Source organism: Furipterus horrens, unplaced genomic scaffold, assembly GCF_987537825.1.
Source record: "Furipterus horrens unplaced genomic scaffold, mFurHor1.1.pri manual_scaffold_11, whole genome shotgun sequence".
NCBI classification, from domain to species: Eukaryota; Metazoa; Chordata; class Mammalia; order Chiroptera; family Furipteridae; genus Furipterus; species Furipterus horrens.
The window spans coordinates 79,676,105-79,692,160 of NW_028327181.1; the positions used below are offsets into that span (position 1 = coordinate 79,676,105).

At 46.6% G+C, this 16,056-nt stretch overlaps 2 protein-coding genes across 4 annotated transcripts; one reads left to right on the top strand and one right to left on the bottom strand.

The window, feature by feature from the left end:
* Window positions 1–1,261: 1,261 nt before the first annotated feature.
* NT5C3B (5'-nucleotidase, cytosolic IIIB) lies at window positions 1,262–9,785 on the bottom strand. Of its 3 annotated transcripts, none has more exons than XM_090291392.1 (9): window positions 9,707–9,785; window positions 9,382–9,480; window positions 8,721–8,790; window positions 8,588–8,634; window positions 6,803–6,888; window positions 6,137–6,226; window positions 4,161–4,362; window positions 3,103–3,303; window positions 1,262–2,227 (listed from the first exon to the last, which is right to left on the bottom strand). In XM_090291392.1, exons 1-9 carry the CDS (start codon window positions 9,716–9,718, stop codon window positions 2,093–2,095), a joined length of 942 nt encoding a protein of 313 aa, XP_090147518.1. In that variant the 5' UTR covers window positions 9,719–9,785; the 3' UTR covers window positions 1,262–2,092. The 3 variants fall into 3 exon arrangements, with proteins under 3 accessions (XP_090147518.1, XP_090147519.1, XP_090147520.1); XM_090291393.1 differs by having other exon boundaries at window positions 4,200–4,362; window positions 9,707–9,784; XM_090291394.1 differs by lacking the exon at window positions 9,707–9,785 and having other exon boundaries at window positions 4,200–4,362; window positions 9,382–9,597.
* A 3,153-nt stretch (window positions 9,786–12,938) lies between these two features.
* KLHL10 (kelch like family member 10) lies at window positions 12,939–16,039 on the top strand. The gene is made up of 4 exons (XM_090291426.1): window positions 12,939–13,418; window positions 14,051–14,668; window positions 15,243–15,392; window positions 15,605–16,039. The coding sequence occupies exons 1-4, from the start codon at window positions 12,999–13,001 to the stop codon at window positions 15,977–15,979; spliced, it is 1,563 nt and encodes a 520-aa protein (XP_090147552.1). The 5' UTR covers window positions 12,939–12,998; the 3' UTR covers window positions 15,980–16,039.
* The last annotated feature ends 17 nt before the right edge of the window (window positions 16,040–16,056 follow it).

A 16,056-nucleotide genomic window follows, 5' to 3' on the forward strand; every position in this document is an offset into this window, starting at 1 on the left:
CCTTGGAACAGGAGCCCCAGTCTGGCCAGAGGGAGGGTAGGAAGTAGGTGACCACAAAGGGGTGTAGAGAAAAGGTCCTTATCTCTTAACTGTCCCAAGTGAACAGAAAGACAAGGTCCCTGATCTCAAACAGGACATACAAAGCTCAAAGGTTAGCCCTGGCTGGTGTGGCTCAACGGATTGAGTGCCAGCCTGTAAACCAAAGGGTCGCTGGTTTGATTCCCAGTCAGGGCACATGCCTGGGTTGTGGGCCAGGTCCCCAGCTGGGAGTGTGCGAGAGGCAACCACACATTTATGTTTCCCTCTCTCCCTCCCTTTCCCTCTAAAAATAAATAAAATCTTAGCTCAGAGGTTGAAGTGCATAGGTTGGATTCCGCTTTCACATAGATCATTTCCAATACTATGATATTTCCACTTCCCCTGCTCCTGGCTGCCCACCATTACCACCTGCCAGATCCTCCTGCTTGTCAGAGGAAAGGTAATTGAGTTCAAATCTTCGGTGTCTGGGGGGAGAAATTGGCATCAGCCACCAGTCAGGCCATCTGCCCTCACCTACCCTGCTGGACTTTGGCCAATGCAACGGAGATGACCCAAACTATTCCTGGACGGGGGTTGGAGAAGGTGCTTGGGAGAGAAAAGGACAGAACTGATCGGTGAAACTGCTCCCACAAGCACCAATTTCTTGCCCAGCATCCCTTGAGAAATGTGATCTCTCCCCAGGGCCACTCCCTGGTCCCAAAGCATCCCAGGGGCACCTCAGGGTCTGGCAGTGGCTACAGACCCAGCCCTGGGCAGAAACCACTCCTCCCTGAAACTTAGGGTGGCCCATGTGCAGGCAGCATGATGCAGGCCCGGCTTCGCTCAGAAACACCCTCACCCTCACTCTGGCTCCTAGCTCTGGGGTTTAGACAAGTTACTGGTCCCTTCTGAGCCACCTGTAAACTAGACCTACTTGCAGGGTCACTGAGGGTTAAGTGGCACACATCTAAGTACCACAGCAGGATTCAACCTACATTCCCAAGACTTCCCCATTCAGATCTACAGATAAACACCAGTTTCCAACAGCCAGGCACCCTTGGGAAGGACGAGGGACTGAATTTCTCTGAGGACAGGCTAAGAAAATGCCAAGTAAACTGGCTGTCTACATTTTTTCTTCAAAAGGTACCCTAGAGAGAACTCAGCTAGTTCTTGACCATCCAAGTCAACAGGGAGGGGAGAAGGGGTGGGGGGACTGAAGAATGCCCAACAATACAAGACAACAGAGCACAAACCACTTTTAGTTTACTTTGCTACAGGTCCCCGGTCCCAACCCCCCTTAAGTCATCCATTTTAGTGGCCCTGGACCCACAAGAAGAGGAAGAATGGGAACCAAGGGCACCAGGGAAAAGCAACACCCAAATGCATCCCTTTAGGGACCTCTAAAGAAGAGGCTCTGCAGACAGGGTTGGCCAGACCCAGTTGGTCCCAAATGAATTTCAAGTTTAACGGCTGCATCAGAAAAAAGCCAAACAACTCCAGGTCAGAAACACACCTTTCTGAGCCCGCCTGCTCACCCTGATCCCCAGAGACACATTTAGGCTGTGCTCAGGGGGCCTTCCGGGCTAATTTGGTGGTCTTCAAATTGTGTTTCGTGCAGCCCTAGTGGCTTCTTGGAGGTTCCTGCACCTCCAGGACCAAAGGGTACAAGCTCTGCTCCCCAAACTCCAAATCGAAACAGCTCTGGTTTTTCCTTTTTTTTTTTTTTTTTAATTTTGATCTGCTTCACACATTTGATTTGCTTGTAGAACAGCTTTCCATGTTTAAAATTTTCGGAAAAAAGAATCCTGGACCAACTGATTCCCAGAATGTGAACACCCCGCAGGTCCGATTCATCTGGAATGATTTTCCTGCCTCGCACCTGGCAGAGCCTCCCTCAGGCCTTGAAGAACACAAACAGAATACGTCAGGGAAAGGAGGAGGGAAGGGTGGGGACCCAGCAGCTTGTGGACGCTGTGCACTGTGCTCTGTACACACCAGGCTCACAGCAGGGCAACCTCCCGCGGAGGCTCCCCTCCTGCTCGGGGCTGCAGGGACTGGCCCTGCGCCTGCGTGCTCAGGAGCCCTGCATCTCCACCCAGGCCCCCTGGTGCAGGATGTGCTGCAGCAACCCGTTGACCACGTCCAGAGTCTCATCCTTCTCCAGCACAATGTCATACGAGTCCATGTAGTGCTCCCGCTGCTCCTCCACCTACGAGGGGATGGGGAGACTGTGAGCCTCCGAAATGCTCTGCCCTCTGCCCACCATCTCTAACTCTCCAGCACCTGGGGCTGGGGGAGGGGTGCATTCAAGCCACAATTCCCTTAGGGGAGGTCAAGGTCACAGAGCCTGCCTTTTGGAAACACAGATGGCAATGGGTATAGGCTGCTACAATGAACACTGGGTCAATGTCAAAAGGACAGTAACAAGGACTAAAATTTAAAAACCAGATGTGACCTCTAATCTGTCGGGATTGAATTTTCACAAGGCTCAAGCGTCTGGGGGGACTTAGGCACGTGCTAGCTGAGGGTGAGCACGGTGGCCTTCCAGCTTGTTACCACCCTGCTTTTACCCGTTGGCCTCTGGTCTGTTCTTATATTTTTCGTCTCTAAATCAGACACCCACATCCTAAAACACTGCCATTTCCCATCTCGATCATGCCTTACAGGTATGATTTAGGAGGACTGGCAATCAGCCCACCACATCCTAAACAATGTCACCTTGGGCAAGTTACTTAACCTCCGTGCCTGCTTCCTCACCTGTAAAACGGTACAGCGGTCACTATCTCAAATGGTTGCTGTAAGGATTAAATGGGTCTGTGTCTGTGCGTATGGTGAGCACTCAGCAAGTGTGGGCTCCGATGCAATGTCTGGCATTACCCTGACTCTGAACTAGTTAGTCACTGGGTATCTCCTGTTTTCCTGTGAGAATATGGAATATTCTCCTGAGGAATACAGCTTGTGCCTCACCTCTGTACCTCTAACACTTAATGAAGTATCTAACGCACAGGTGTTCGAGAAGCACTTGTTAATAGGAACTGAAGGAGAAGCCACCCACAAAGGAGGAAGCCCTGGTCCCCTACCTACCTTGTCATTTAGGAAGCCAATCTTGAGAATGTTCTCCACACCCAGAACCCCATCGGCCATCGTGAGGTCCCCCAGGGTGTCTCCCAGCAGGAGGATGTTGGTTTTGCCCTGAAGCTGATGGAAATAACTGGAATTATCGCGCACGGAGCTGTTCTTGTTGTATGTGTGTATGAGCTGGCCCTTGAATCCCTGTAGAAAACCCTAAGTGATAAAAAAACAAACAAACAAACAAAAAAACAGACAGACAGAAGGGCTACAGGGGCCCATCCAGCATCAGTTTATCCCTGTCTCTGCCACAGAGGAAAGGAAATCCTGAAAGCCATAGATAACACCAAAACCTCACTGTAGTCTAAACTAGAGGTCGGCAAAGTAGAGCTCATAAGCCAGACTTGAACTATTTTTGTAAATTAAGTTTTACTGGCACACAGCCATGCCCATTTACTTACATCTTGTCTATGGCTGCTTTCTTCGCACAGCAGAGCGGAGTAATTGCAACAAAGGTTGTATAAAACCTTAGAAACCTGGTCTTTTACAGAAAAAGTTTATAATCCCTGGGTTAAACTTTTAAACTAACAGGAGCCATCAGATATTGTTGGTCACCTACTCTGGTGGAAGCATGAAGCTTGTGACACAGCACTGTTCAGGCTACATGTGTGCTAAGCTCAGCTTTGGGCCACGTCCTTAACCACAGCTCAAAGGTGTGGTCGTTCCGGCCACAGGTTTTAAGGGGAAGAAGTTAGAACGTGGGTGAGTTGGAGTAGCCCCCCTCTGGCTCTAGAAAAACAAGTCGATGTCCAAGCCCTTGAGTACCTAGAATGGCACGTGACCCATGAGAGTGACATGGGTCCTGGTTGACCCCTAAACTAGGTCCCTCATGGCAGAGAGCTGGCTGTTGGCCAAACACCAAAGAGCAGGTCCTTTAAAAGTAACTGTCTTTAGCGAGCATAAATAAATAAATAACTGCCCAAGGACAAAGAAGCCAGCATGCCTTCCTCTCTCTTTCTTCCCCAGGTCAGGGTTCATGTTTAGAGTGAAGTACTCTGGCAGGTGGTTCCCACCCCTTTGTCCATTTCCAGCCTGGAAGAGGTTTGGCTCACATCTTCATCAAAATCCATGTAGTTAGACACAACGTGGATGTTGGGGTGGAACACTTTCATCTGTCGAATAATTTCTTCCAGGACATCACCAATGCCCGCAGAAAAGATGAAAAGAGGGATGTTATTTTGGTACAGGGTGTCGAAGAATGTCTTGTAGCCCTCCCTGGAAAGACATGAATGGATTCTGAAATGGCACTGCCTCTGCTACTGTTCTTTATTTTCTACTGGGGTTATATATTTTCAGATTTCTTTTAAAACATTATAAATTGAGGTGTAAAATATAGTATGTGGTTAAAGTGTACAAATCTTTTACTTATTTATTTGTTTGTTTGTGTATTTATTTTTAGAGAGAGCGGAAGGGAGGGAAAAAAAGGAGGGAGAGAAACATCAGCATCAATAAAAAAGGGAAACATCAATCAGTTGCCTGTTGTATACACCCCAACCAGGAACCAAACTGCAACCCGGTCATGAGCACGGACTGCGAATTGAACTGGCAACCTTTCGGTTTGTGGGACAACACCCAACGCACTGAGCCACACTAGTCAGAGCTAAGGTATACTAATCTTAAGTGTTCAGCTCAATTAATATTGACATGTGCATATGCCCATGTAATTAGCAACCAGATCAACGTTTCCTTGTGTCCCTTCCCAGTCAATGCCATCCTCTCCTATTTTGAATTCATAACACCACTGATTAGTTTTGCCTGTCCTTGAATGTCATATGAATGAATGGGCTTATACATTTTTTGTTGTTTCTATACTAAGTTGACCCTTGAATAACATGATGGTAAAGGGTACTGACCCCCAATGCAGTTGAAAATCCATGTGTAATTTTTTTGGGGGGGCGGCCGGAAATTTCCTTAGTTTAATCATCCAATTAACTAGGTAAATTTTTTATTTTACCCATTACTGAAGGTGACTATGTTGCTAAATTTTCTGTGACTAAATAATCAGTTTTCCCAGCCTCTAGTCCTCGTATAACTTCTGACTCCCCCAAAACTTAACTACAGTTGTCCCTCAGTATCCACAGAGAGATTGATTCAAAGACCCCCATGGATACCAAAACCCAAGGCTGCTCAAGTCCCTTATATAACATGGCACAGAACAATGCATACAGTCTGTGGACTCCTAACTGTGGGTTGAAAATACTGTTTTCAGGATGTGAGCGGGATCTGGCGGTGAAAAAGAAAGAAAAGAAAACACTATTTTCAGTCTGCAGCTGGTGAATGTACAGATGCAAAACTCAGAGGGCCAACTGTATATTTATTCACAAAAACCCATGTATAAGTGGACCCACACATTCAAACTCTTGTTTTTCAAGGGTCAACTGTAAAATACAACCAGGCATCTATCCTGGAGCAGGTTCACTGAGCAACTAACCAACCCGAGCACTTACGGGGTCTGCACACATCTCTCTTAGCTATTCTCTCAGCTTTTGATGAGCTAGCTTGTCCCTATAGTTAGGATACACAATCCTAAGGACAGACACCCATGCCGACTCCTTCCTCTGTGTACCCCCATATCTTCTCCAGTAAAGAATGCTCCAGCAGAGACCACTGTACTGTGAAGGCTGCCAAAGACCAAGGGTCCCAGGCCAGCCAACTCCCATGTCTGGATAAAGAACATCAGTCACCATGGCAACCCCAAAAGTCTTTATACCATTGGGGGAAATGAGCTAGGTGCTGTTTGTTCTAGGAGATGCAGCCCTGGTCACATTTATACTTCACCCACTACCAGCAGACTGTGTCCTAGGAAGCACCCAAGGGGAGAAAATCCTTCAGCTATATCCAGAGAGGAAAAGCAAGACCTTCCCCCACTTCAGGTGCTCATGGTGCTACATCTCTTCTAACTCTCCCAGCAACTAACTTCTCTCCAATCCTTTCAGCCTCTTTTCGTGAGGAAACCAGTTTAAAATGTTCTCCAGAGCAAGGAGCTCACCTAAGCATTGCATTGGACTCTCTCACCGCCTGGGCTATCTGAAACTTCTGAATCTTCTGCTGACACAGCAGATTGTGCGCTTTGGTCCACCTAGAAACAAACACCGCACAAATTCAAATCACAAAGTAAGTAAAGCGCCCTTTCCCTCTTCAGGGCCAAGTCCCCTCTGGAAGTATTGACAATGGAGGTGGCCTCATCCTTTTCCACAGGGCCATTCCCTGGAGGACCCTGGTTGTCCATAAAAAAATTAAAAATAAAAAGAGGATGAGAAAGCAACACAACTGAGAGACCAGAGGGGCTGAGTTAACCGCTAAAGTCAAAGCCCTTCTGAATCCCTTCTCCATGGCACTGCTCTGAAGAACCGGGGCTGTGTCCAGGGATACTGGTTTCTATAGAAAGGTTATCTCCCCAGAGCATTTACTCCCCCAAACAAAGGGTCTTCTAACTTATGCCAGGGATTCTTGGTGGGCTCCCACTCTAGCAGCAAGTCACAAGTAGCTCCAGGTATGTCTGGACAATTGATTCTCAAAGCTGGGCCTATGGCATTCCATTAAGCATCAATAAGGTAAGGAAGCCTGTCATCTCAACAAAGCTCAGGAAAAATATGACCCCTTCTGGACCAGACCACCACAGGGGCCAGGGGCTTTCACCACCACCATCACTTACCATTCCACCATATGAGGTAACTTCTCCTTGGTGGTCCGGTGTGGGTCAATTTCAATCGGGTAATAGTGGTGAAGGAGCGCTTTTAGCTGGGACAGCCAAAGGAAGAGAAACACCGTTAGCCCCTCGAGTTTTCCCCAGCAAAGTCCTACAGTTCAGCATGAGAAAAAATCACCTAGAAGATGCAACTTCACGTAAGGAAGAGACTGGATCCACAGAGCTAGTAACTCCTTTGCACTCACCTAGGAGTGCGGTCTAAGAAGCAACAACAAAAAGAGCTTTGCTATCAGGTAAAAGAGTGGCTAGGATTTTGTTGTTGTTATTAACTAGCTCAGTCATCAGGGCTTAACCAGTGAGAATTGATTTAATGTTGTGTTTCCCAAAATGTGGTCCACTTTCTCAGCTGGGAGGCAAGCTTACTTTAGGGAATACATGGATAAACATGTTGTTTTGTTAGTTGTGGATTTATTTTAATGTCTATTAGGAAAAAACTAGCATATCAAACTCATGCTTTCACAAAGATTATTTCTTTCTTTTGTAAGTTAATCTCATTCAGATTTTTAAAAGCAGGCCAATTTTCAAAGGGCCCTAAAAAGGGTTAAATGCAAAGATCACACACTCACCAAGGCAGAAAGCTCCTGAAATGTATTCTCAATGTGTGTAGGGATTTTTTTTGGGGGGGGGGGGAGAGGGGTTGGGGGAATGAAAGAACATTTTTCTAAAAGTATAATAGAATTCAACAGAAGAATATAATTTTTTTAAAAAGAAGAAAATGGTTTCATATGTAAACTTTGTTTTAGTAATTTTTTTCAGGAGTCCATTGATACAAAAAAAAATTAGTTTTCTAAATTAGTTTTCTAATTTCTAAATCAAACTTACTATTTTATTTGTCGATGCAGCTTCCTGGAAGTGACTTGCTAAAAGCAACCAGTGGTGGAGCCAAAACCCACCTTAAGCTCCAAGTGGCTTTCCGTGAGACAGGTTTTAAAAATATAAAAACAATCTATAATCCACTGCCCATCTTAATACCAAGTGATCATGGCAGAGTATTGGAAGAGCTCACCAACTGGACAGACCAACAGACCATTTAGTATGCAATTTAGTGAATTTCATAACAGAGTGGAACTAAATGATGTAGCTATTCAGCAGAAAGAGCCCAGCAACCTTCAGAGAAATACGCAGCCAGCACAGCTCTGCCCTGGCAAAGAGGACCTTGACACGGGAAGAATGTGAAACAAAAGTAAAATGAACTCCAAGGCTACAGGGATCACTTCACAATGTTTGTATCCATCTTATGGGAACAGAGTTATTGTACAATGTATTGACATTAATTCAGAAGTCATTCTCCATGCTGTTGCCTTACCAGGAAAATTAATATATATTACCAAGGAAAGAGTTTGAGATAGAATCAGATCTAGGGGAAAGTCGAGCTCTGCACCTTGCTGTGTGACCTTAGATAAGTTGCTGAACCTCTCCAAACTGTTTTCCCAATTGTTAGATGGAGACAATACTGGTTCTATTCACCTCTCCAAGTTGTGGGAGGGTTAAATAACAAACACTGAAGTCTCTTGTAAATCCTAAAACTAGCAGTGAGCATAATGTCCATACTGCAACTATTAATTTTCAGTCTTGGCCAACAAGGAAAAGATGTTCCAATGTATGAAGACTAGGTTCACCTAAGAAAAAAAATTTTTTTTTAAATTAATCTTCAAAGGTCCTAACCAAGAACCACATGAAGTAATAATAATATACGATAGCGGTTCTGAGCAAAGAAGGGGAGAGATTCACCTCTTTCTGGCACTCCTCACTGATGATCTTGCTGTTATCCAGAATATCTGCAAAGACACAAAGCTCTTTTCACTCGCTCGGTAGAAGCCATCATCTTGCCAAGCCCAACAAAATAAGTTAGTATGTGACTTACTGTAGGAAGAAGGACATCGTTTTCCATTATACGCAAACCTGCTCAAGGTCATGTCAAAATCAGAAATGACCTAAAACGCAAAGGAGAGATGATGTCTAGATAGGCTCCTTCTGGGGTAGCCCTGTGTCAGTCTGCGGGGGATGACCATGAAAGCGAAAGCGCTCGGTGCAAAGCCCTGGGGGAGTTACAGAGGGCTACAGAGGGAAGGAAGCAATAATCCTAGTTAATACGGTGCTAACCCTGGCGAGGCCCACCGCCCACGTTGGGGTGGAAACGCTGAAGAATCGAGACTCCTTTGGCTCTTTCAACAGCACCCGTTTCAGTGTCCCGGGGCCTTCCTTTATCACCTGTCTCCACAGCTGCAACTTCCTGGGGAGCCCGCTGACCTGAGCTAGTGTGGAAAGTTAAGGCTTCAGGGCCTGGTGTGGGGTGCTTTCTAATTAGAGGAAGCAGCGTGACCTTACTGAAAATTTGAAATCTAGGTTAGGGCAGGCGAGCTCTCCCCCAAGGCAAAACAAGCGAACCAACTGCTTGCCCTCAGGCTCCTGTCCATGCCTGGGGGTTGAGGGCTTGCAGGTGGCCGCAGCAACGCGGGAGAGCACCCAGCAGGACGCCAGCACAGCCGCCGCGACCCGCGGGCCCGGCCTCGCCCCGGCCGTACCTGTAAGCGGTCTCCTCCGCCCCTGCGGAGGGCGCTCACGATCTCCTGCACCCGCCCGGGCTGCCGCATCAGGACCGTGGCCTTCATCAGGGTGCTCACCTGTCCCGAGACCCGAGAGAACAGCTTACCTCGGCACCCCGGCACCGCGCAGGGCCCAGGGGAGCCCGGGGCTCGCCTGGGCAGCCCTGCGAGACCCGGCCGGGGGCGCGGGGGCTCCGGCCTGGCCGGGGGCGCCTACTGGCGGGGGTGGTGCGGCGGGTGCCGGCCACGGCGCGCCCGGGGGGGTCGGTGCCCGCGCCACGCCGGATGATTCCTCCAGCCTCACCTCCTCCACCATGGTGCTCGCAGCCGAGAGAGCTGCGCCGGGACAGCGACCGCCCCCGCGGCCGCATTGCGCAGGCGTCTGCGCTGCCTTCGGCCCGGAGACCTTGGGGCCAGACACCCGGCGGGGCCAGGAGAGGCTGGCGACCCTGGGAGCGCTGTGTCGCGCGCTGGGGGAAGATCCTGGTGGAGGGCTGTGTTGAGGAGGGTGACGGTCCCAAGGAATTGGGGTTACTGTGTGCTACTCTCTCTAGAGCAAACACTGTAGCAAGCGTGATCATTTCCCGGCTTACAGTTTGCATGAAAAAAAGAAGAAAAAGAGAGGAAAAAGAAAAAGCCGCAGGATGGAAGGGGATGTGAAGGAGCCACAAAGTGAATTCTGCTAAACATCCAGAAAGACTTCCTGATCCCACTCTTCACCAGAAGAAAATGAGTGACTACCTCACGTCCAGAGGGCAGGAAGGCCCTGGACAACTAACTGGGCAAGAACGAAATTTTAGTAAGTTTTACTTCTCCCCTCTGCCTCCTGTTGGTTTCCTTGAACTCTGTAGTCTGGGGAGCCAAGTGCGGAGCTGTGGAAGAAGGCAAGTGGATGCTACAGGGATACAAACTGGGCAACAGGAACCAAAATTAATAAAAACTCATACAGTGGTGGTGGTGGTCACAGTCCTGCTCCAGGTACAAGAGCACGGATGGAGGTGTGGGGTGATCTTCAGCCTAATAGTGTGGTGGGGGAGGGAAGAAGGAAGGGGACAGGGACAGGAGAGAGTTCCAGAACCTGAGAGCACAATCTGAGAGTGATCTCACTGCAGGCCCAGGATTCTGGAACTTGGGCTGCCTGACAGACCCTGCATGAAAAATGTAGTAGGGAAAAGGAGCGACAGCTGGCTAAAGGGGCCCCTCCACAACCCTCCCAACACCCGAGGAGAGCAGCCTCTCTCGGCTGGTCCCAGGGTGCCATGGAGATGGAGAGTGCGGCGGCCTCCACGCGTTTCCACCAACCCCACATGGAGCGGAAGATGAGTGCAATGACCTGTGAGATCTTCAACGAGCTGAGGCTGGAGGGCAAGCTCTGCGATGTGGTCATCAAGGTCAATGGCTTTGAGCTCAATGCCCACAAGAACATCCTCTGTAGCTGCAGTTCCTACTTTAGGTACAACAGGGTTGCTGAACTAAGCCAAAGGGGGAATTTGGGTCATTTGCAGACGTCTTGGTATAGTTCATGTTTCCCACCTCACCATCTGAAGTTTAAGGACACTGTCAGAGCTCTGGGCTCCTGTAGCCCGGGTTCCTTAGTCGTCTGAAGAGGCACAACTAGGGCCAGACCCCCTTCTCTCTGCTGTTCAATTGGGTTTCAACCACCTGTTGGTGGGCCAGCTGCTTTTTCCCTTTGATTCTCACTCAAACCAGCCTTTGGGAAAGCTGAGCTCCTATACTGGGTTTCCTACTTAAACCTAGATGATAGTGCCACTTAGGTCACCCCTATGCCCCTATCCCAGTAGACACAAGCTCAAACGGGGTGACATATTAACAAGGACTGAGGAGATGGAAAGGGGGATTCAGGGAAAGAACCACATAAATACTTATCAGAAAAAAAAGGAATTTGGGCCCAAACCATTGTAACCTACGAAATAGAAGGGCTATTTTCTTCATGAGCTGAAAATGTTTGAGTAATCAATTCCAGTCAAGATATGAGAAAAGTGTCCCACCTGCTGCTAAAAATTCTTATCTAGATCTACCATAGTTACAAAAAGACCAGATAGCACACACTAAGCTTTGCAGGCCGTATGGTCTGTCCCATGCAACTACTCCACTCTGCTGTAGGCCGTATGGTCTGTCCCATGCAACTACTCCACTCTGCCTTTATAGTGGGAAAGTAGCCATAGATATCACTAAATGAAAGAGCATGGCTGCGTTCCAATAAAATTATTTATAGACACTGAATTTGAATTGATTATAACTTCCAGGTGCTACAAAATACTCTTGTCATTTTACCCCCATTTAAAAATGTAAAAAACATTTTTACCTCAAGGGCAGAACAACAACAACAAAAAAGAAGTGGGTGAAATTTGGCCCAGAGAATTTAATCTCTAAGCCCATTATTTTCTTAAACCCCCTAGAAAAGGGAAGCGAAATACATATTAGGGCAGGGAATTCTGTCTTGTTCAACACCTAGAAAAGTACCTAGCTACACAGTGTAATAGTAGTAATGTATTCAATAATTACTTATTGAGTATGTATCTTGTGACGGGGACTACAGTGAGTACTGGAAATAAAACAATGAATAGAGATAAACATTCCTGTTCTCCTGAAGCTTACCTTCTGATAGGTGGAACAGGCATTAAATAAATAAAATACATATCAGTTGTAAGTGCTAAGGGAAAAAGGATATGGAGGGATGGGTGGCAATTTTAAATAGGATTGTTATTTTGCTGACAAAGTTACAATACATTTGAGCAAAGACTTCAAGGGAATCAAGGAGTGGGAAATACGGAAACCAGGGCAGCCTTCCTGACAGAAGGAATAGTGGGTAAAGGACCAAAGATGGAAGCGTACCTGGTGTATTCAAGGGAAGCGTGGGCAGCAGGGCTGGCACGGAGTGAGTAGGAAGGTGGGAGGAAATACCATCAAAGAGGTGTGACTGATGGAATCTCATGGGACTTTTGTAGTCCCTGGTAAGGACTTTGTATTTTGCTCTGAGTAAGGGAAATCAATGGAAGGCTTTGAGTTTAAGAGGAACACTGGTGGCTTGGTTACAGCTAAACTCCGGAGGTGTCAAGAGCAAATCAGAAGGTTACTCTCAATCTAGGCAAGAGACAGTGGTGGCTTGGAACTAGAAGTGATTAGGTTATGGGTATGTGTTGATTGAAGATTACTTATTTTAAAAGTATACTGTTCAAGTTTAATTTCCTTAAGCAAGGTAGTTTGGTGGGCAATGGGTTGGGACCTGGGTCTTACTCCTAGCCCTAGATCCCAATTTCTCCATCTGCAAAACGAGAAAGGGACCTAGTTATCATGAGGATGATCAGAGTGAGCAAAGTGAAGTTCTTGGAAAAGTTCTTTGAAAAACCTAGTCTACTCTCCCCCCCCCCCTTCCTCACACCAATTTATTTCCAATACACTCTTTGGAAAATGTCCAAACTCTCCTCAACAAGAAAAAGTGGGGGGAAACATGGCAAACTGGAGAAAAATGTTTCAGTGACTGCTAGTTTGTTTTTCTCCCCAGAGCTTTGTTTACAAGTGGCTGGAACAACACTGAAAAGAAGGTATACAACATTCCCGGCATTTCCCCCGACATGATGAAGCTAATTATTGAATATGCGTACACCAGGACCATCCCTATCACACCAGACAACGTGGAGAAGCTGCTGGCTGCTGCAGACCAATTTAACATCATGGGTATTGTAAGGGGTTGCTCTGAGTTCCTCAAGTCAGAGCTGTGTTTAGATAATTGTATCGGCATCTGCAAGTTCACAGACTACTACTACTGCCCAGAACTGAGGCAGAAGGCCTACATGTTCATACTGCACAACTTTGAGGAGATGGTGAAAGTCTCAGCGGAGTTTTTAGAGCTCTCTGTCACTGAACTAAAGGATATCATTGAGAAAGATGAGCTAAACGTCAAACAAGAAGATGCTGTATTTGAAGCCATTTTAAAATGGATTGCTCATGACCCCCAAAATAGGAAGCAGCATATTTCAGTTTTGCTCCCCAAGGTCAAGTTTAATTACTTTTTGTGGGATGCTCACTTTTGATTCATTTTTCCCAGAGATTGTCCTAAGAGCCATATTCAGATGCTTGACAGGTTCCAGAGCTGTATTTACATATACTTATATAGACGGCATCTCCTACTAGTGTCTGGAATTTTCTAATTTTCTTTTCCTTGTTAGTTCCTTTTTTCCCAGTTATATTCTTTGATCAAAACTCTCCCTGGCTGTGGGGGCAGGAAAGAATTCAAAAGAATTCTAGAGGGTCTTCCTTTTACCTTTGTCCATTCTGTGAGTTTTCCCAAACCCAAGAGAGACACTGAACTAGTAGTAACGTGGTGCTAATTCATGTTATTTTACATGTAGACAAATATTCATTCATGGGACAATTACTACAGCTTTAAAAAATTTTTGGTCTAGTACTGTCCAGGGGCCAAGGAATGGGCTAGCTTGATGATCCTTTTCTGGCTCATTCTTAACATCCAAGTGTATACCACCTCTTAAAAACAAATATTTAAAATGAGTTGTAAATTTCAAAAAAGGTGCAATTCAAAGGCAGGATGTAGAACAGGGGGTTAAGGATACGGGTTTTCCAGGCATCCTCACCTCACTTTAAATGACTTGCTGCATTTCCTTCTTAGGTTCGCCTGGCCCTAATGCATGCTGAGTACTTCATGAACAATGTTAAGATGAATGACTATGTCAAAGACAGCGAGGAATGCAAACCAGTCATCATTAATGCCCTAAAGGCCATGTATGACCTAAACATGAATGGACCCTCTAACTCTGACTTCACCAACCCACTCACCAGGCCCCGCCTACCCTATGCCATACTATTTGCAATTGGTGGCTGGAGTGGTGGGAGCCCCACCAATGCCATTGAGGCATATGATGCTCGGGCAGACAGATGGGTGAACGTCACTTGTGAGGAAGAGAGTCCCCGTGCCTACCACGGGGCAGCCTATTTGAAAGGCTACGTTTATATCATTGGGGGGTTTGATAGTGTAGACTATTTCAATAGTGTTAAGCGTTTTGACCCAGTCAAGAAAACCTGGAACCAGGTAGCCCCGATGCACTCCAGACGTTGCTATGTCAGCGTGACAGTCCTCAGCAATGTTATTTATGCCATGGGAGGATTCGATGGCTATGTGCGTCTCAACACTGCTGAACGTTATGAGCCAGAGACCAATCAATGGACGCTCATTGCCCCCATGCACGAACAGAGGAGTGACGCGAGTGCTACAACACTCTATGGAAAGGTAAAAACTGTGGGGCGGAGAGGGTGGTGGGAGGTTTGAAAGCACATGAGCCCAGAAATAATGCTCTTCTTCATTTATGGGGTGGATGGAAAACAGAAGTGGCAGTACTCTTTGCAGTTGTAACTCTCATCAAATGACTACGTCATCCTTATTTTATTTATTAAAAAGCAATGCATAAACAGGGCAGACACTCAGGCAGCCAACTCTAATATAAACTGAATATAAGCCTCAGGTGAACTTCCCTGGTTGGCAGTACTCCACATGTATTGCCACACATCACTGCCATTAAGTAATACTACCCATGACTCCATGAAGAAAGCTCCTGTTTGGGACATTCTTGGATTCTGTCCCATGAAACTTCCCCAGGCTGAGCTTTTATTTGCATCCCTTTACTGTAATAAACTGAGTATAACCATAAAAAATAAAAAGCAATGCATGCACATGTGGAAAAAAGAAACTCAAGAGTGTACAGACTGGCATTAAAAATGCTCCCACCCCACACACACACCATATACATACCTTTTCATATCCCAGAGGTAACAGTTTTAATAATCTTGGAACTGTCTTCACACAGGTCTACATATGTGGCGGGTTTAACGGGAATGAATGCCTGTTTACAGCAGAAGTGTACAACACTGAGAGCAATCAGTGGACCGTCATCGCACCCATGAGAAGCAGGAGGAGTGGAATAGGCGTAATTGCTTATGGAGAACATGTCTATGCAGTGAGTTTAGCTTGTACCGCAACAAAATTGATACCCCTCAATTTTCTGTTAGTAAAGAGGTTTATACTGTTATTGGTAAGCATTTGAAGTTGTTTTCCAATGGAAGACAGTGGAAGAGGGAGGTATGAAATCACTAGTCCTCCCCTAAGAGGGCCTGCTGGGTAAACAGAATCAACGCTTAATAGTCAATCATGTTTCGTTGCTGTCCACAGGTAGGCGGCTTTGATGGAGCAAATCGACTTAGAAGCGCAGAAGCCTACAGCCCAGTGGCTAACACTTGGCGCACAATCCCCACGATGTTTAACCCTCGTAGCAATTTTGGCATCGAGGTGGTCGATGACCTCCTGTTCGTGGTGGGCGGCTTTAATGGCTTCACCACCACCTTTAACGTAGAGTGCTATGATGAAAAGACGGACGAGTGGTACGACGCTCATGACATGAGCATCTACCGCAGTGCTCTGAGCTGCTGCGTGGTACCGGGGCTGGCCAATGTTGGGGAATATGCGGCCAGAAGGGACAACTTCACAGGATTAGCGCTGCGAGACGAAGTCAAGTACTCTGCTTCAACAAGTACCTTACCTGTATGAGCCGCTTCATTTAGCTAATAAAAAGTCCAAGCAATAAGAATTAATTCTTTTTTTAAATAAATTCAGTGTTTAAATTT